Source organism: Bubalus bubalis, chromosome 12 (assembly GCF_019923935.1).
Source record: "Bubalus bubalis isolate 160015118507 breed Murrah chromosome 12, NDDB_SH_1, whole genome shotgun sequence".
Lineage (NCBI taxonomy): Eukaryota > Metazoa > Chordata > Mammalia > Artiodactyla > Bovidae > Bubalus > Bubalus bubalis.
Window position 1 is genome coordinate 105,748,668 of NC_059168.1, and position 19,086 is coordinate 105,767,753.

The following is a 19,086-nucleotide window of genomic DNA, read 5'->3' on the forward strand; positions in this document are numbered from 1 at the left end:
CAGCTTCATCCACAACAGCAGAGGCACAGAAACCACCTGAGTGTCTATCCACAGGTGGATGTACAAAGCAGCTACGTTATGAACACATAGTGGAATATTACTCGGCCATAACAAAGGGTATTAGGGACACCTTACGGCAGTACATTTGGAACCATAAGTGAAACGGACAAAGTCCTTGAAAGAACCACAGCTGAGTCAAGAGTCCTGTTTCCATATGGAAAGGCAATCGAGATTCACAGGTCATTTCCACCAAACTTCTCAGGAAGAAAGAATTCCAACTTTTACAAACATCCTCTGTGAAAAGAAAGGACATCCACTGTGTTTTCAGAGGCCAGCGTCACCTTGTACACAAAGCCAGAAACAGACATGTCAGGAAGATGAAGTCTGTGTCCAGCTTCAGCTGCGGACACAGATGCAACTTCCTTTAGGTTGAAGCAAGGTTGGCAAGCCAGACCTGGTAGTGTAGATGGCAACGCAACCTGGCAAAACTCGGCCACGGCAGACATGCGAGGACCACTTGACGTTATGCAGTCAGTCAACGCACCACATTAACAGACCAAAGGGGAAACGCATGGCCTCTTCCCAAGACGTGCAAAGAGGATCTGACACAATTCTACCTCCGTTTCTGATGAACACTCACAGACCGGAAGTGAGAAGAACTTCTATGATCTCATGAAATGAAGCTAAAGACACTGTCAGTAAGTCTGCCCCCCTGAGATGCAGGATGAGGGTGCTGAGCTCGCTGTGGGGGAGGGGTGGAAGTGCTGTGCAGGCTCGGTGGTCCTCACGCATGAGGCCCAGACTCCCTGGGGACACCCCAGAAGGGCAGAGAGGCTGCTAAGGGCAGCAAGGAGACCGGAACGGACGCCGACCAGACCAAATGCTGGGGGGCAGTGGGCCCCAGAACCCCAGCAGCGCCCACCCAGCTCCCGCCCCCAAGCAGCACGTGCGGGGCTCACTCACTGGGGTCCAGGCTGTGGTGCTCCAGCAGCCGCAGCACGTGCCGGCCCAGGGCTCTGGGGCTCAGCCTCTCCAGCCGCAGGGTCGCCTGCGGGTACTGCCTGTGGGAGACACACAGCTCTGGTGGGCACTGCTTTCTCTCAGCCAATGCATTTCAAGGTCTTAATTTTCATCAGCATCATACATGTGCACAGTTCAGAAGCCAAGTTTTCCTACAAGGCTCAGAGGAAGGCAGCCCATCACAGCCCCCTGCTCAACACTTCTGAGATGGCTCAGATCTGCCCTGTGTTTCCAAGAACCACCTTGCACTGTGGCCTCTGGAGGATTCGGCTCTAGGCATTCTGCTCGGAGGCCTCACCGTGGAAGGCTCCCCTCCCCAGACAACGGCATCCTTGGTCCACTTTGTCGGGCACCAGGTGCTTTCACAGAATTATAGCCACGCAAGTATGACTGGTGGTGGGTAATGCTTGCTGGTCTGAGTGCTGCCTTGGCCACCTGTCCTGAGGAGTCACTCCCCTCCCCACTGCAAAGCGGATGGCCCCTCCCTGTCCAGGTCGCACTGCACCTCTCCTGCCTCCAGGCTGCGGCAAAGTGACTCTGTGGGCAGCTCCCAGGGGCCAGGAATGGACCTGGGGATGGTGCCCTTCAACTCACACTGGACTGGAGGGCTGGTAGTCTGAAGCAACTCTCCCTTTGCACTGGGAATTTGCTGCTCCAGGAACCCAGGGCCCGACTCCTGCTCTTTCTGAGGGTTCAAGGTCCTGGTCCTTGGTGTGGGTCTCTCTCCATCCTCTCAGGACTGTGTCTGGAGTGAATTCCTCCACATTTCCCTGTTTGTTTCTGGAATCCCCATTATTTGGATGCTGGGCGTTCTTGACAGAATCTGTTGGCTTTTTTTTTTTTTTTTTTTTTTAACCCTTTTCCTCTCTGATTTTCCTTCTTTGGAAAGGCTAGGAAGAATCTTCAGGTTTATCTTCCAAACATTTTACTGAGAGTTCCAGCCCCATCCTGCCATCACGTTCTTATGGACAAGTCTGTTCTGAGTCCCGAAGGCACTCTTTGCACAGTTGTGGGGTTTATTCTGGACACGGAATCTCTCTGAAGTTCTCAATTACAGCTTTCATACTCATCAAGCGCTCTTCTACTTCCTCTGGGCTCCAGGCAGGCTGGCCAGAGGTCCCCGAGCCCTGACTGGGTCCCTCTGCACAGGCAGCTTTTTGGGGTAGAAACTGACAAACTGATTCCGAGATTCATATACACCTGCAGAGGGCCCAGAGTAACACAAGGACGACTCTGACAGAAAAGAAAAGCATGGGAGGCTCACCTGTCTGACTCAGGGCTGCTACAAGGCCATGGCGGTCAAACAGGTGACACAGACAGAGCAGTGGAACAGGCCAGAGACCCAGTGCTCGTGCACACCTGACGGGCCCACACACACGGACACACCTGACAGGCACACGCACGTGCACACCTGATGGAGGCACACATATGTACACACCTGACGGGCCCACGTGTGCAGGCACACCTGACAGAGGCACACGTATGTACATACCTGACGGACCCACGTGCGTGGGCACACCTGACGGACCCAAAGGGCGTGCACGCCAGACGGACCCATGCACGCGTGCACACCTGACGGGCCCACGTGCGGGCACACCTGACAGAGGCACATGCACGTGCACACCTGACGGACCCATGCACGCGTGCACACCTGACAGAGGCACATGCACATGCACACCTGACGGACCCACGCGTGTGGGCACACATGTCGGGCCATGCACATATGCACACCTGACAGACCCATGCGTACATGCACACCTGACGGACCCATGTGTACGTGCACACCTGATGGATCCACGCGTATGTGCACACCTGACGGGGGCACACGCATGTACACACCTGACGGACCCATACATATGTGCATACCTGACGGAATGTGTACGTGCACACCTATTGGAGGCACACGTATGTACGCACCTGATGGACCCACGTGTATGTGCAAACCTGAGACCCCAGCTCCAGCCACAAGCCACAATCCCTAATCCTCTAATTGTCTCCGCAGTTTGGCCCCTTTTCCAGATTGTCATGCAGCAGGTATTTCCTCTCACTTTGTAATCTTCGTCTGTTTCCCCTGTATCCTTTCATGACTTAATGGCACATGTCCTTCTAGCTCTGAACAGTATTCAGCTGTCCTGATGGACCACGGTTTACTTATCCCTCCAGCTACTGGGGGTTTCTTAGGTGGTGCCAGTGGTAAAGAACCTGCCTACCAATGCAGGAGATGTAAGAGATGCAGGTTTGATCCCTGGGTTGGATAGATCCCCTGGAGGAGGGCTGGATAGATCCCCTGGAGGAGGGCATGGCAACCCACTCCAGTATTCTTGCCTGGAGAATCCCATGGACAGAGGGGTCTGGTGGGCTACATCTTATGCACACCTGATGGGCATTAGGTTGCAAAGAGTTGGACACGACTAAAGTGACTTAGCACACCCACATGTCAGCTACTGGAGGACATCTTGGTTCCCTCCAGGCTTTGACAACTATGAACAGTGTTGCTATGAGCACTCAAGTGCAGTTTTTGTATGGACAGGGGTTTTCAGTGCGTTTGGGTAAATACCAAGGAACACGATGGCTTGTCCTAACGTGAGAATGTGATTACTTTTGTAAGAAACCACCACGCTGTCCTGCAAAGTGGCCGCACTGTTCTGCATCCCCACCTGCGGTGATGACAGTTTCTGTTGCTCCACATCCTCACCAACACTCGGTGACGTCAGCTTCTGTCCATGCTAGCAGGGGTGCGTGGTGCCAGCTTCTGTGCACGTTAATAGGGGTGCCGTGGTGCCAGCTTCTGTCCATTCTAACAGGGGTGTGTGGTGTCAGCTTCTGTCCATGCTAGCAGGGGTGCGTGGTGCCAGCTTCTGTGCACGTTAATAGGGGTGCCGTGGTGCCAGCTTCTGTCCATTCTAACAGGGGTGTGCGCTGATTCAATTTGCCTTGCCCTGATGACATATGATGTACAGCATCTTCTCACGGGCTTATGCATCATCTGTGTATCTTCTCTGGTGAGGCGTCTATTTGGGATTTGGTTCATCTTTTAAATCAGGTTGTTTGTTTTCTTACTGCTGAGTTTTAAGAGAACTTTCTGTATTTTTGGATAACAGTCCTTTATCAGATATGAGTTTGCTAATATTATCTCACACTCTGAGCTTGTATATTCATTTTTCTTGATTAACACTTTAACATGTCAACTGATTTGATTGATAATTTTTTTTAGTATTTTTGCACCTGTGCTCATGAGACGCACTGGACTGTAACTTCTTTCCCCTAATGTCCTTTTCAAGTTTTAGTACCAAGGCTTAAACTAGCTGATAAAACATGCTGGGATGTGCTCTTTCTTTTTATAGTCTCTGAAAAAATTTTTTTGTAAGATTGATATGCTCTCTTCCTTAAATGTTTGGAGGAATTCACTAGTGAAGCCATCTTAGCCTAAAGTTTTTTTGTGGTGAAGTTTTAAACCACCGATTCAATTTATTTAATTGGATGGTGAAGGACAGGGAAGCCTGGCACGTGGCAGTCCATGGTGCTGCAAAGAGTTGTACACGACTGAGTGACTGAACAGCTACACAGGACTCCTCAAATTTTCTGTTTTTTGGTTTTGTCAACTATGCTTTGCACGAATTTGGTCTATTACATCTAAGCTGTTAAATATACTTGCATTGTTGTAAACATTTTTTATCATTTACTGTCTGTAGAGTCTGTAGTGATGTTATCCTTTTCATTTCCAATACGGGCGATCTGTATTTGTATCTTCCTTTCTTGGCATCTGGGATGGGCTTCCCTGGTGGCTCAGATGGTAAAGCGTCTGCCTGCAATGCGGGAGACCTGGGTTCAATTCCTGGGTCAGGAAGATCCCCTGGAGAAGGAAATGGCAATCCACTCCAGCACTCTTGCCTGGAAAATCCCATGGACGAGGAGCCTGATAGGCTACAGTCCATGGGGTTGCAAAGAGTCGGACATGACTGAGCAACTTCACTTTCACTTCTTAGCATCTCTTTATGATCTGTGCCTAAATTAGTTATCTTATTGGGAGTTACAAGATGGCTATTCCGAACTTGATCATTCCTTTCCATGTATTAGCTGGCACAACAGCGTAAAGGAGAGCTTTTCCTCCCCATTTTTCTGCATAAAACACGGTGGGATGTGCTCTTTCTTTTTATAGTCTCTGAAAGAATTTTTGTAAGACTGGTACGGTCTCTTCCTTAAATGTCTGAAGGAATTCACTAGTGAAGCCATCTGAGCCTCAAGACTCACGCATGTTACAAATCCAGGGTATTGTGCTCTGTTACCATCTTTTATACTCTATTACTGTTTTCATTCTTAGTCTATTCCCCACAGAGCCCTTGTTTCTTTTAGTGGAGAATGGTCTCTAGGAGCCAAGATTTCGTTGCTGGATGTGATCATTCCTACAGGGTGTCACTGCTTCTGAACCCTTTCAGGGCACAGAATGAGAACATCTTTTAAAAAATCATTAAGTTCAGCTGATCAGATCAGATCAGTCGCTCAGTTGTGTCCGACTCTTTGCGACCCCATGAATCGCAGCACACCAGGCCTCCCTGTCCATCACCAACTCCTGGAGTTCACTCAGACTCACGTCCATCGAGTCAGTGATGCCATCCAGCCATCTCATCCTCTGTCGTCCCCTTCTCCTCCTGCCCCCAATCCCTCCCAGCATCAGAGTCTTTTCCAATGAGTCAACTCTTCGCATGAGGTGGCCAAAGTACTGGAGTTTCAGCTTTAGCATCATTCCTTCCAAAGAAATCCCAGGGCTGATCTCCTTCAGAATGGACTGGTTGGATCTCCTTGCAGTCCAAGGGACTCTCAAGAGTCTCCTCCAACACCACAGTTCAAAAGCATCAATTCTTCAGCACTCAGCCTTCTTCACAGTCCAATTCTCACATCCATACGTGACCATAGGAAAAACCATAGCCTTGACTAGACGAACCTTTGTTGGCAAAGTAATGTCTCTGCTTTTGAATATGCTATCTAGGTTGGTCATAACTTTCCTTCCAAGGAGTAAGCGTCTTTTAATTTCATGGCTGCAGTCACCATATCTCCAGTTAAATCTAACCCTGAGGATCCTCCCACTTTCTGCCTGTGTCTCCCTCCCTCCCCATCTGCACACACTTATTGCTCCACCTGTTTCTCTCTCCTTTCTGACACATAATGAGAGCAATGGCAGCCACGTGCCGTGTGTCTGGCCTGCTGCTTTGTCCATCCCATAGGAGCTGAAGTCAAAGCAGCCCCTAGAGACAGAATCAGCCCCATTTTATGGATGAGAAAACAAACCCACAAATGGGAGTGCTTGCCCATGGCTCCAGGAGAGGGAGGGCCCGGGGAGACCTGCCACCAGAGTCCAAGGCCTGACTCTCAAGTGAGATGGTCAGGGCTGTGTGGTGCCAGGACAGGGCACCCAGACGTGGGACCAATGCTGCCGCCTGCTGACGGACAGGTGCCCAGGGAGCCTGGGCAGCCTCAGCACTGCTTCCCCTCACCCACTCCCAGGGAGGTGGAAGGAAGCCCTCTTTCAGATGCCCATGCATAGGTGACACCCTGTGTCTCTGATACACACATGCACACACACAGAGACACATGCACATGCAGGCACGTGCACACGCAGACACACATGCGCACACTCATGTGTGCACACACATACATGTGCACGCACGCACATGCACGCGCGCACACACACACACACACACACACACACGTGGGCTCCCTGTTGGCATGCAGCCTTTTCTCTGTAACTGCCGGCACTCCAGACAGATTAATTAGATGAAGGAAGGAATGAAGGAGCCAGCACCTGGATAAGAGGTGCGACCTCAGGACTGTGTAAGCAAAGGGCCCCCGGGGAGAATAATTTCTGTTTGACTCAGAGCAGTTAAGTCTCTCTGCCCATGGCTGCCAGAGTCAGGCCCTTGGCTCCAGAAGCAGGGCCCTTGCTGACTGGCTGGGACGCAGGTGGGTGAGGGCGGGCTGAGTGTGTGGCGGCTCCCCCATGGGCTTGCTGCCCGTCGAGCCCCACCCCTACCCTGGGCCCCATGGAGCTCACCTGGCAATGACCCTGATGTCAAAGCCGGGCTGACACCAGGAGTCCATGAGGGCAAGCAGCCTCCGCTGGAGGTGGGGCAAGCTGTCCACGTAGCGCTCTGCGAGGTCCACCTTGTCCTGCAGGAGCAGGGGCACACACATCTGCGGGGAGACACCCCCTCAGGCCGCGGCTCTGTCACAGCCAAGACCCAGACTCACTTCCAGCCCAGCACAGGGAGTGGCCAGGGCGTCAGTGCCAAAGGGCCCAGAGGCCAGTCTGTGCAACTCGCCTCCTCTGGAGAGCTCAGGAGCCCAGCCGCGTGTTTGAAGGCCTCGTGAAGGCCCACCCCCTGCTCCTAGCTGTGCCCCATGCCCGGACCCCTGCACACACACACACACACACATCCATGTGTGTACACACACACCCCAGTGCACACACACATGCACACTCACACACATCCAAGTGTATTCACACCCCCCCAGTGCACACACACACATACATCCATGTGTGTACACACCCTCCCCAGTACGCATGCACACACCCCCATCCATGTGCGCACACAGACATCCATGTGCACAGATACCCATGCACAGACATCCATGCTCACACGCACACCCATGTGCACACACACATCCATGCACACACACACCCATGTACACACACACATCCATGTGTGTACACACACACCCAGGCTCACACACACATGCACACACAGGCCCTGCTGCTCCTTAGGCCATCCCTCGGGGGCTCTGTGGTCACCCTCATCTCCACCATGAAAGATTAGAGGCTCAAACAGGCCTGGGGGCTCCTGGGGGGGCCCTGCTGTCCCTGAGCCGGTGGGTGGGCTGTGGGCTGGGGAGGAGGAGCAGGGTGGACATCAACCACCAGCCGCGGCCCTGGTGGCCCAGAAATGCCTGTCGTGCTGAGATGGCACCAGCACATGGCCTGGTGCATGCTCGCAAGACCCCCTAAGCTGCCCAAGCCCCTGGGAGGCCCCAAGGGAGCACCTGGCCATGGTATTGGGCCTTGGGAGATACTGGCCACTCCCGTTGAAAGAACCAGATCTCAAAAGGTCCCCTCCCAGTGGCCCCACAGAAGTCTCCTCACCTGCCCTCCCCTCCCCCATGTGGTCACATAGGCCAAGCTGTCTGGAGACCAGACGGGACGTGGGCCCATCTGCCAGGCCAAGGCTCCAGGTGCACGGTCCTCATGGGAGCTCCCACTCCTGAGAACCCTTCAGGCCACCCCAGAGCAGAAGGCGGCGTGGTATGCCCCCGTGACCGGCCACTTTGTGAGCATGCCATACCAGCGCCCGCTGACAGCTCACGGGCACTCACGGCCCCCCTGCCCCTCCTCACATAACCAGGTGGTCACATGCGGCTCCTGCCCTCCAGCACCTGAGCTCCACCTGTGTGAACAAAGCCCACAGCTCAGTGGTGGGGACCCTCCCTAAACCATGCTTTTGGGGGCCTGGACATGATCTGATCTACGTGAGAAAGACTCTCACCTTCTCAACGTCGAGATCTGCCTGCAGCTGCAGCTTCGTGCCCAGCACGATGGCCTGGGAAGCACAGAGGGCCTGAATTATACGGGGCCCAGGGGGACAAGCAGTGCTTCTGCGCAGAGGAGTGTGCACAGGAGGCTCCCACCCTTCCCCACAGCCCCCAGTTGCCTCCGGTCACTGGAGGGACAGCCACCGGGCTTGTTCAGTTCCAGCCACGTGGCCTCAGGTGGAGGGGCCTGGAACCAGGAAGCATCCCAGTCCACAAGCCCCTGTGCCAAGCCAGGCTCCATGTGTGCTGTGGGGTGGCTGGAACAACCCCTGTGTCCCCCCTCACCCAGCTAGGGTTCAACGTAGATGAGGCCTCGAGGTGCTTGCTGGGCAGGGGGCCTGGGTCAGGGGTTGCTGATGAGAGGGTGGAGGATGGAGGGAGGAGCAGGGCCCCCATCACCCACCCATGGAGCCTGATGGGGTGTGGACTGCTCTCCCCACTGCTTCTGGGAGCTCCCCCAACTCCCCAGGCCCAGGAGTGTGCCAGGCACCCCCAGGGAGGGCCGGTGGGGCTCTGTGTGCTCTGGACGCCTGAGGGATGGCAGCCCTGACCTGCGGGGCTCCTCCGGACCCAGTTTGAGTGCTTTCCACAAGCCACAGCGTGCGCCCCAAAGCGACTCAGAGTCTGTTGGATGGAGCGTGCTGACCCCAGGTCCAGGGCAGCAGGCCGGGTGGTCGGTGCCTCGGGGGCATGCAGAGAGCTGCCCTGGGATCCATAGAACAAGAGGCACTGAAGCCAAGGGCTCACAGGCAGCCCCTCGGTTGGGGCAGGGTGCGCGCTGCGCAGTCTGCCCTGTCCTGGGCGCGCGACCCTCCCCGGACTCGGCAAACACTGGGCAGCCCTGAGCGCCTGCACGTAGCGCAGGCCGCGCTGCTATTAATAATTTCCATACATCGCGCTCCCATTATGAGCAAAAATAACTGGCCAGGCGGCCCGGCCCCGCCCCCCGCAACTCACAGAAAGGCCCAAAATAGCGGCCTGGGAAAGGCAGCTCCAGCGGAGGCCGGGATCACGGGGCGGGGGCGCGGGGCTGGGGGGCCTCTCCCTGGGCGGCGCTGACCCAGCGCCCCGCGGCCTGGCCGGAGTCCAGGAACTCAGTCTGGGCCAGGCCCCGGGGGGCCCAGGGCCAGGGGAGAGGGGTGCAGGGCTTGGGGGAGGGGGAAAGGCAAAATGGGGGAGGTGGTAAGCCAGGGAAGGGGACGCAGGCCTGGGGGCGGGGCTGGGGCGGGCCCAGGTGGAGGAGCGGGTGCAGGGCTGGGGGCGGGGCCAGGTGCCTGCGGGTGGGCTCCTTCCCCAGGCGTCCCTGCAGCCTCACCGGATGCTCTGACCTCTTCTGGGCAGGAGACCCTCAGGAAGTTGAGGGGGCTCTGCAACCCGCCCAGGAAGGCCGGAGTGCACACGCTGGGCACCCCACGTTCAGACCCCAGGCCGTTCGAGCCCAGCCACCAGCGTCCCGGCTTCCAGGCTCCCGCAGGGCCAGCATCTGGACCGGGGCTCAGTCAGGCCAGGCAGCAGTTGGAGAAGGGCCGTGGGTGGGAGGACTGGGGGCCTGGGAGCCTCCCGCGCTCCAGGCCAGGCCCCAGGCAGTGGCTCGGGAGAGGACGGCGGAGGCAGCAAAGGGAGCCCCTGACTCCTCACCACTCTCCCGGGCGGCTGGCCTCCATCACCTGAGGGTCCGGCTCCTCAGCAGGCTACCCCCCATCCAAGAACTCCTCTGAGCCCCAGAGCCGGCCTCAGACTGGAGGGGCAGCCTGGGGTGGTGGCCGGGGTCTTGGTCCGGTGGGGGCAAGGGCAGGCCAGGCACTGCCCCTCAGAGCAGCGGGAGGGCAGCCTGCAGAGCCCGCGCACCCCAGGCCCTTCTCTGTCAGCCGCACCCCCCTTCCCTCCCTCTTTTCTCTCCTGCCACCCTTCTCCCCTCCCTCCCCCTCCCAGGAGACAGCAAGGCCCAGGGCCCACTGGGCCGACCTGGCCTGGGCAGCTCACACACTGGCCTGCAGTCAGGGCCCTGGTACGAGGTGCCCACCGGCAGGGCAGAGTGTGGGGGCCACGGAGCGGGGCAGGCAGTGCTCAGAGTCTGGTGCCACCCACCCAGGTGTGTGGTTAGGCCCGCCTGTGAGGGGTGCACACCCCTGGGCACAGGATGATGCCCCCAGAGGGTCTGGGTGCCCTTCTCTTCTGCCTGCTTCCTCCACGGCAGCCAGCCCCTGACCAGGCCCGCCAGAGCTCTCTGTGCACTCAGGCTGCCCTCTTTTGGCCAGGCGGCCTGCGTGGACATGAGGGTGTGGCTGGAGCACAGGGGCTGGAAGGCCATGGACTCCCCCAGGGACTGGCTGAGAAGGGTCCTCTCTGCCCCCCCCCCCCGGGGGGGGTCTGTGGCCTGGAGGCTGTGGGGGGCACAGGACGAAGAGGGGGCCGTGTGGCCTTATACAGACGCGGGAGAGTGCCCTGATGGCACTGCCCAGCCACCATGGTCACTGGGGGGAGGGCTGGCAGCAGAACCATCTCCTCCAGGAAGCCCCACCTTGGTTCTGTTGGGCCAGGCTGCTCATGGCTCACCTGTCACACAGGCCCTGAGGGTGGGGGAATCGCCTGCTGACCCAGGGGCCTGGGACTTGCCCCAGACCAGGCTGGGCAGCCACAGTGGGAGGAGGGTAGGGGACGAGACCAGGGCTGGGCCACCCGGCACCTTGCTGGCATTGCTGACCTCTGCCCAGGAAGCCAAGAGCTGGCTGCTGAGAAGAGGGCTGCCCTGGGCGGGGTCAGGGCGGGGCAGTGGGAACCAGCTCAGGCCCCAGAGCTGCAGCTTTGCTGAAAAGTAACTAAGACCAGAGGGGCTGGGGCAGTGACAGCGGGAAGGGCAGGCACGCCGGACCCTGACGGGCCAGCAGGGGCCGGGGCAGGTGCCCAGACCCGGGTCCCAGACCCCAGGGCCGACCTGCCTCCCACCTCCACTGCTTGCCATGGGCTTTCCGCCAAGGGACCTTTTCTTTTTTCTTTCTTTTATTTTTTTTTAAAGCAAAGCTATCTTTTTACCTTGATAAGCTGTTTAAAAAACATAAATAAAATAACTCAGCAGACAAAAGCGGGCATTCACGCGGCCAGAGCCCGCCGCCGCCCTCGACATGAAATATCGCAGCACATGAAGCCGTGAGTCCCCGCTAATCCGAGCGGACAGGCCTGAAGGCGGCCCCTCGGCGGCGCGGCGCGGGCACTGGAGCGTGCACCGCCTGCCGGGCCGGCCCGCTCGGGACAATGGCCTTTCTCCGCACGAGGGGCCTGCGCCGGACAAGAGCGCTCTTTGTGTGCCAGCCCTGCCTCGGAGCGCGAGGGAGGCGCATTCAGCCGCCCAGACGCTCTTTGAAAGGCCGGAGTGTAACAGGAGACGCGACACACCAGCCTGCCTCTTCTCCCGCGGCTCGGCCGCCAGGCCGGCCCCGCACCGCCGCGTTGTGCCCGCGCGTCCTCCGCCCGCCGTCCGGCGCGCGCCTCCATTCCAAGGAGCCTCCCCGTCGGGGATGGGGGCGCGGGGTGGGCCTGGGACCGCCTGGGCTCCGGCAGCACCGTCCCCCGGTGTGTGGGGTCGTCTCTGGGCCCCACGAGGCAGCGGCGGAGGCGAGCCCTGGGCGGGCTCTGGACTCCTGGACGCTGGCCTCATCTCCCGGGGAGACGGCCCCTCTGAGCCGGCGCCCGCACCTCAGGTGCAGCAGCCGCGTGGATCTCAGCCAGGCGCCCGGCCCCCCACCCCGCGCCGCCCATCCTGCCGCCGCCCCGCCCACCAACCCCGCGGTGAGTCACCGCCAGAGCACCCGCGGGGCCCAGGGACACCGAGAGCACACCTCAGGGCTCCCTTTTCATCTCGGAACCTTCTGGGTTAAGTGAGAACCAGCTCTGCTCACTGAGGAATCAGCAAAAGCACCGAGCTTCCAAAAGCCGCCCCCCCCCCCGCCCCAGTCCTCCCAGAGGCCTCTGCTACTAAGCCCCCACCCCCGCACGCAGCCAGCCCTACCTCCTACAGGGGAGCAAAACACCCGCCCTCCATTCCCAGCCACGTGCATCACACACACTGGGAGCTCCTGACCCGATGGACACGGCTGAGAGTCTGGGCCCACACCAGCATGACACCCCACACCCGATCCTCTGAAAAGGACACGTGTTGTGCCAGGGCTGGTCGCCGGCGGGGTTGGGGGGCTGGGGCTGGCAGGATGGTAACAGCAGGGATCTGGCAGGTCCCGAGGGAGTCTGTCCCTCACAGGGTCCCCACCACTCCCCCGACCCAGTCCAGAGTGGCCCAGCAAACAGGAACAGGTGGACCCCACCCAGAGTGCAGGCCCCCGGCTCCAAGGCAGACACCCTATAGACACCTGCACACCGAGGCCCAGAGGCAAAGTGGCCAGTCCTCTAGCCCATCGTGGCCACGGCCGTGGCTGTAGGGAGGGCCTGTCCTCAAGCAGAGAGGCCTCGGCTCCTGCCCGCGGGCTCCCTGCCTCCAGGCTGTGCCAACAGGGGCCGGGTGAGCAGGAGTAAGTCTGGGCAGGGGCAGGAGGAGAGAGCAGGCCCAGGGTCTGGCCTGGGCCCCGGTGTGGCCTGGGTGGGCAGAGGCTGTGGCGAGCATCTCCCATCCCCACCCCCTGCCCCTGCCCATACCTGGGAAGGAAGGACCCTGGCAGGTACTGTAGACCAGGCAGGATGTGGGGGGCTGTGCCCAGACCTCTCAGATGGTCAGTGTGAGGGGCGCCCAGGACCCTCACGCCAGGCATGAACCTGGGCTGGTCCCGGGGTGGCTGGTCCCTTGCACCCCAGACCTGCAGCCCCTACACAGCCCCCATGGTGGAGGGAACACTTCCAGAGTGGGCGTCTCGCACCCAGCTGGCTCTCACCCCGCCCGCTGACCCATGTGGAGGCCCGGCCCGTGGAAGAGAGGCCCAGAGCCACAGGGAAGGGCTCGCTCACCTCTTTGAACTTGCCCTCCTGGTGCAGCCGGTGAATGTGAGCCAGCACGGGGCTCCGGTCTGCGTCCTGCAGCTGGAAGATGCTGACCAGCGGCTCCACAAGGCTGGGGGGGCCCTCGGTGAGGAGCCGGACCGCACGGGCCTGCAGCGGCTTCAGTGCTCGGCCGCCCTAGAAGCCCCAGACCCGACCTCAGTGGAGGCAGCAGCTGTGGCCGGGGTCTTGAGGCCTGGGTGGGCCTGGTGCAGGGCAGCCAGTGCCTGCAGCCTCAGGCTGGTGGGTGGACGTTGCGGGTGGGCAGGGGCACAGACAAGGGAGTCAAGGCTGCCTGGCACATGCCTGTCAGAGGCCCAGAGCCCCACCCACCGTCGGTGACCCCCAGTGGGCTGCCAGAGCAGGGTCAGGTGGGTGTGGGGCCCCGTGTGGAGGGCTGGACAGGGTGAGAAGGGGTGCGACTTGGGAATAGGCCATGGGCCGAGGGTGGGGCTCACCTGGGCGGGCCCCGGGTGTGGCTGTGCCTGTAGCCAGCGCTCCAGCTCGCGGGCCACCCAGGCCTCCAGCGAGGGGCCCCGTCCCCCACAGCCCCGACTGGCGTCCAGCATGTCCAGGAGAGTGGTGAGCGGGTTGTCCAGGGTGGCGAACTGTTTCCAGGCTTCCTCCCGGAGCTGTGGAGACGCAAGGCCCCACTGTGGTGAGTCCTCACCGTCAGCCCTCCCACCAGAACGGAGCTGCCCCGCCTTCCCTGCCAGCTGCCCCGGGGCTGGGCACAGGGGCCGGCCAGGCGGATGGTCCCGCAAAGGCCAGGCTTGATCCCCGGGCCAGAAGCTGGGTGGCAGCCCTCTGCACCCTGACCGCCCGCGTGGCATGCATGGGACGTGGCAGTGGGCCGAACAAACGACAGGAAACAGAAAAAAGGAAGAAAAACCCAAACTGAAAAGTGCCTTTTGTTTGCTTTTCTAGAGACACGTGAGAGCTGAGCAACTGGAACAAGAGCAGGTGTGTCTCCACCACCACGTCCAAGGGGCAGCGAGCGTCACAGCGTCCTTCACGTGACCAGCGGGGCCCTGGGCACGGCCAGCCCCTCATCTCCAGCCCCACAGAGGCTGTGCAGGCAGCCATGGGCCAGGGCAGGGGCTGGAGGAAGAGAACCCCCGCTCAAGGCCCCAAAGAAGAAAGGCTTTTCCCAGGAAGCCCCTGTCCTGGGACCGGGGTGTCAGGGCGCTGAGTGGGGAGCGTCGCCAGGGGGAGGGCTGCCTCGAGGGCCCTGTGAGCCCACGGAGCCCCCCTCCCAGAGACGGGCAGAGCGCAGGGCCAGCTGTTCCCTCTGAGGTGTCCGGTCTCCCCTGGACGGACTCTCCCGTGCCGACTCACAGAGGCCTGGGAAGGGCACGGGAGGTGGCATGTCCTCCGGAGGTCAGGTCCTGCTCCCTGGCCGGCCCAGGGCTCTGCCCTCGACAGCTGGGCTCAGCTCGCTCACCCTCCCCCAAAAAGCCCTGCAGAGCAGCAGCTTCCAGGGCCCCGTCCTGCTGCTGCTAGACATGGGGCCCTCGACCTAAAGCACGCAGAGAAGGGGTCGGGGAGAGACACTGCTTCACACCCGAAGCGGAAACGGCTGGGCACCTTCCCCAAGACCACTAAGGAGCGGGCAGTCCCCCCCAAACTTCCCCGAGACCCCTGAGGAGTGGGCATTCCCCCCACCTTCCCTGAGACCCCGGAGGAGCAGGCAGTCCCCCCGCACCTTCTCCGAGACCCCTGAGGAGCGGGCAGACCCCTACACCTTCCCCAAGACCCCCGAGGAGTGGGCAGACCCCCACACCTTCCCCAAGACCCCCGAGGAGCGGGCAGACCCCCACACCTTCCCTGAGACCCCTAAGGAGCGGGCAGTCCCCCCCACCTTCCCTGAGACCATCGTGGACATAGCCGTCACCCGGCCAGGTGCCGAGACAGGAGCTGTGCCCTGGGGGTCTGCAGGCCCAGCTGAGCCCTGGCGGGGTCTGCAGGTCCGGCTCCCGCGGTGCAATCATGGACGCCCGGATCTGCTCTGGTGTGGCCCAGAGAGCACAGACCTCCCTGAAGCCCCTTGAGCTCCCCAGGGCCCTGCTGACAAAGGGCCGCATCTCAGTTCCCCCCCCACGTGACTGAGCAGCGAGACGTGGTCATCAGCGAGGCCAGGGGCCCCGCTGCCCTCTGACGCTCTCACCTGGGCCCCTCTGCCCTCTGACGCTCTCACCTGGGCCCCTCTGCCCTCTGACACTCTCACCTGGGCCTCTCTGCCCTCTGATGCTCTCACCTGGGCCCCTAACCCTCTGACCTGGGAAAGCGTTCTTTCAGCCCAAGGCCCCTGGCGTCACCCGCTTCCTGTCTGTGTGAGCCTTTCCCTCACAAACACCTCTGCTGTGCTCAGCCCGGGGCTCAGGGCCCACCGTCGGGTGGCAGGTCTCAGCAGGGGCATGGCCGTGGCCCTGCCCCGGGTTGGCTCCCCAGGATGCTCCTGGAGCGACATCCACTCACGTCTTTGTGACTTTAAACCGCTATTCTCTGGCTACTCAGCAGGGCTCTCGAGAACGAAACACGGACTCTCCCTCGAGCATCAGGTGAATGCTCTGTCTGTAAAGACCCCAGGAAGGGACAGGTCTGCGGGGCACCAGGCACAGTGAGCACAGGGGAGACCCCAGCCTGCCTTGGGTACCGACACACAGGGCAGGGGCCCCCAGGGTGTTTGCGCCTGTGCTCAGGGGGTCAGTCCTGGGGACGCCTCTGGGCCTGGCCCTCGGCCACCAGAAAGGAGAGCTGCACTGAGATGAGCTCCCGTGAAAACCACCGGACTCACGAGGAGCACCCACGGGGCGAGACGACCACCGTGGGGCGATCAAAGCTCCAAGAGCAAAGGACGACAAGATACCAGCTTGGGAATGAAGACAGAAAACAAACACGTCTGAAACTATGAGAGAGAAGAGCAATCAGCCCTAAGTGAAGGATAAGACACAGTGGCCCTAAGCTGAGGCTGCGGCCGTCGGGGGATCGCACACACCGGGCCCGGCGTCCCCAGCCACGCGGCCCCGTGGCCCAGGCTCACGTATGGCCCCTCGCCCCGCTCCCGGGCATGCTGGGCGCAGCGTCCACGCCGACAGCCCTTCAGGCCCAGCTCTGAGGCTCCGGCTGACCCCTCCCTCCCTCCTTCCCGCCTTCTGGCCCCCCTCCCCTTCCTGACCCCCACCCAGCTGGGACCTGGGCACAGCCCCTCCTTCCTACCCACACTCAGGAGTGAAGGCACGGCCCCTGACTGCAGTGGGCTTGGGCCAGAGCCCAGAGGGCCTGTCAGCACAGCCGGGCTCCTGCCCCGCGGGGCTCGTGTGCCCAGGAGTGAGCGTTCCCAGTAGTCCCCAGGGTGCAGGCCTGGGCCCCGCGTGGGGAGCACCGCCCTCCCCTGCCTGTCCCCACCCCGGTTTCCCCCTGGGGGGCTCTTAGGCCCCCCGCCTGGCCCCCTCCCGCCCCCAGGCCTCAGCGCTGCCCCTCCTTTGCCTGTTCCTCTAGTGCTGGCTGATCCCCTCTGAAAGGTTAGACCACAGACCCTGCTGCGTCCCAGTTCTTTCCCCACAGGGCAAAGCTCCCAGGAGTCCTGCAGGGTCAGCCCTGCGACCCCCTTGCATCCTGAGGCCCCTACCCTGGGCTGTGCTGGCCTCCAGGGCCCCCTGCTCATCTGAACCCCCTGGGGCTCAGCGTCCCCCACGCCCTCCCAGCCCAGCCCAGGCATCCGCCCCATCCCTCGAGGCCCTGCAGGGACCCCAACCCCGCCTCGCTGCTGGGCCTCAGGCCTCATGCATGTCTCACAACACTGGGCAGCGTGCGCTGGCCGTGAGCAGGGGCCCAGGACATGCGTGCTCTCCTGGTGGGACACCAGCCCCGAACAGGGGACTCGGAGTAACCCTAACCCTAACCACAGAACAAGCCTGGCCCCCACAGAAGCCAGAGCACAGACCAGGTGCCTTCCCAGCCAGGAACGCAGGCTGACGGATATCAACACACGACCCCGTGTCTCTCTGGAAATGAAGAACACGCTGGTCAAGGAGACACAGTGAAAATCAGACAGCAGGAAGGACGACGGAAGCCGAGACATCAAATGAAGACAACAAGCTCAGGCGGAGGTGGGGAGGGAGAGGCGGCATGGGCGACAGTCTCCTGGGCCCACTGCTTGAGGTCAGTCCTGGAGAGGGGCGGGGGCAGGGACCGTGCTGCCCTCGGGGTCACGGAACCGGAGGGGCCTGGGCCCAAGCCGTGCTGACGCACAGGAAGCGGGCACTCCCCTGGGAAACAGGTCCGGAAGTGGAAACTCTGCCCGAGTCGCCCCAGGGAGACCTGGGTTTCACCGCACATTCCCAGCCCCCAGCCCAGTCCAGGCGGAGCCCTTCGGCGCCCGGCCTCAGGGAACAGACAGGCGGCTCCCCCAAGCTGCTTCAGCTCCACCCCACAGGAAACGCAATCTCCCCCCACAACAGGCAGGCGCATCTCGGCGGCGGGAAGGCCTCACAGCCCGGAGGCCCAGCTTCCTGAGTTGCCCTCAAAGCCACAGGCACGGAATCGGGAAATCAAGAAACTTCTGGCTTTTGCAGAAGCACTGTATTTCTCCAGCTAACAACCGGAGCCGGCTGTTCACAGGCCTATGCGGGTCGGGGGAGGCGGCAGGCAGATAACTGCCCGAGGCCACGCAGCTTGGACCCGCAGGGGATTGTCCAGACAGAAGGCTGCCTTGTGCCCTGGGAAGCCCCGTGAACCTCTCTGGCTCACAGACAGGCCTCCCCTGAAGGCCCGTGGCCTTCCTGGAGCTCACCAGCCCTGGGGTCACGGGGGCGGGGGCGGTGGGGGTAGGGAGGCCAGGCTGGCCCGAGAGGATGGGCACCCCCCAGCCACGCGTGGCTCCCGCGCCCCCCGGGGACCAGGGCAGCCTCACTCCTTGGGGCCTCGAGGGAGCTCGGTGCAGGGAGGAGCGGCCGAGGGCCAAGACCGGTGCCACCTGGGGGCTGACGCAGAGCTGCCATCCTGCAGGGCCTCTGTGGGACCCGGTGTGCGGGGCCCAGAGCCGTGGAAGACCCTGGCTGCCTGCCGGCCAGACCACACACACGGCTGTCCTCTGAGCCTTCGGGCAGAGGAGGCAAAGCGCGAGGCCCGCCAGGTGCCCCCTGCTGCCTGGAGGCTGGTGGTGGGTACTGCCTTCTCCTCCTGCTCCGTGCGTCCAACAGGCCTTGTCTCCCGGCCCCAACCCCACGCGACCCCCAGAACATTCGATGAGGCAGCTCACCTGTCGCAGCTCCCGAGTAGACCACAGCGTCTGCAGGGTCTGCAGGAACAGGCGCGGGTCCTGGCCTGGGGGGACAGGGAAGGGCTGTGGAGAGGCTGCGTGCGGCGCGGAGCATGGCCCTGCGGCCCCTCCCTAGGGCTGGCCTACTGCCCAGGCAGGGGGGCTTCCCGCAGTGCCCGCTGGGGGGCTTCCAGCTCAGCTCAGGGAGCCCGGACTCGCGTTCCCGCCGCAGTGGGCCCCTG

At 61.1% G+C, this 19,086-nt stretch overlaps 1 protein-coding gene across 12 annotated transcripts in view; it reads right to left on the reverse strand.

Moving 5' to 3' along the window:
- Positions 1-19,086, reverse strand: part of EXD3 (exonuclease 3'-5' domain containing 3) — a 78,265-nt gene that overhangs the window by 33,034 nt on the left and 26,145 nt on the right. For 5 of the 12 annotated variants that reach the window (XM_025262114.3, XM_025262113.3, XM_025262111.3 and 2 more), the window contains exons 4-9: positions 18,845-18,909; positions 14,040-14,213; positions 13,552-13,719; positions 8,556-8,609; positions 7,070-7,209; positions 964-1,061 (exon numbers count right to left, since the gene is read on the reverse strand). In XM_025262114.3, the coding sequence (XP_025117899.2) occupies positions 964-1,061; positions 7,070-7,209; positions 8,556-8,609; positions 13,552-13,719; positions 14,040-14,213; positions 18,845-18,909 (699 nt within the window). Of the gene's footprint in view, positions 1-963; positions 1,062-7,069; positions 7,210-8,555; positions 8,610-13,551; positions 13,720-14,039; positions 14,214-17,527; positions 18,422-18,844; positions 18,910-19,086 lie in introns of those variants that run through there. The other 7 variants (XM_044926575.2, XM_044926576.2, XM_044926577.2 and 4 more) reach the window with 7 other exon arrangements.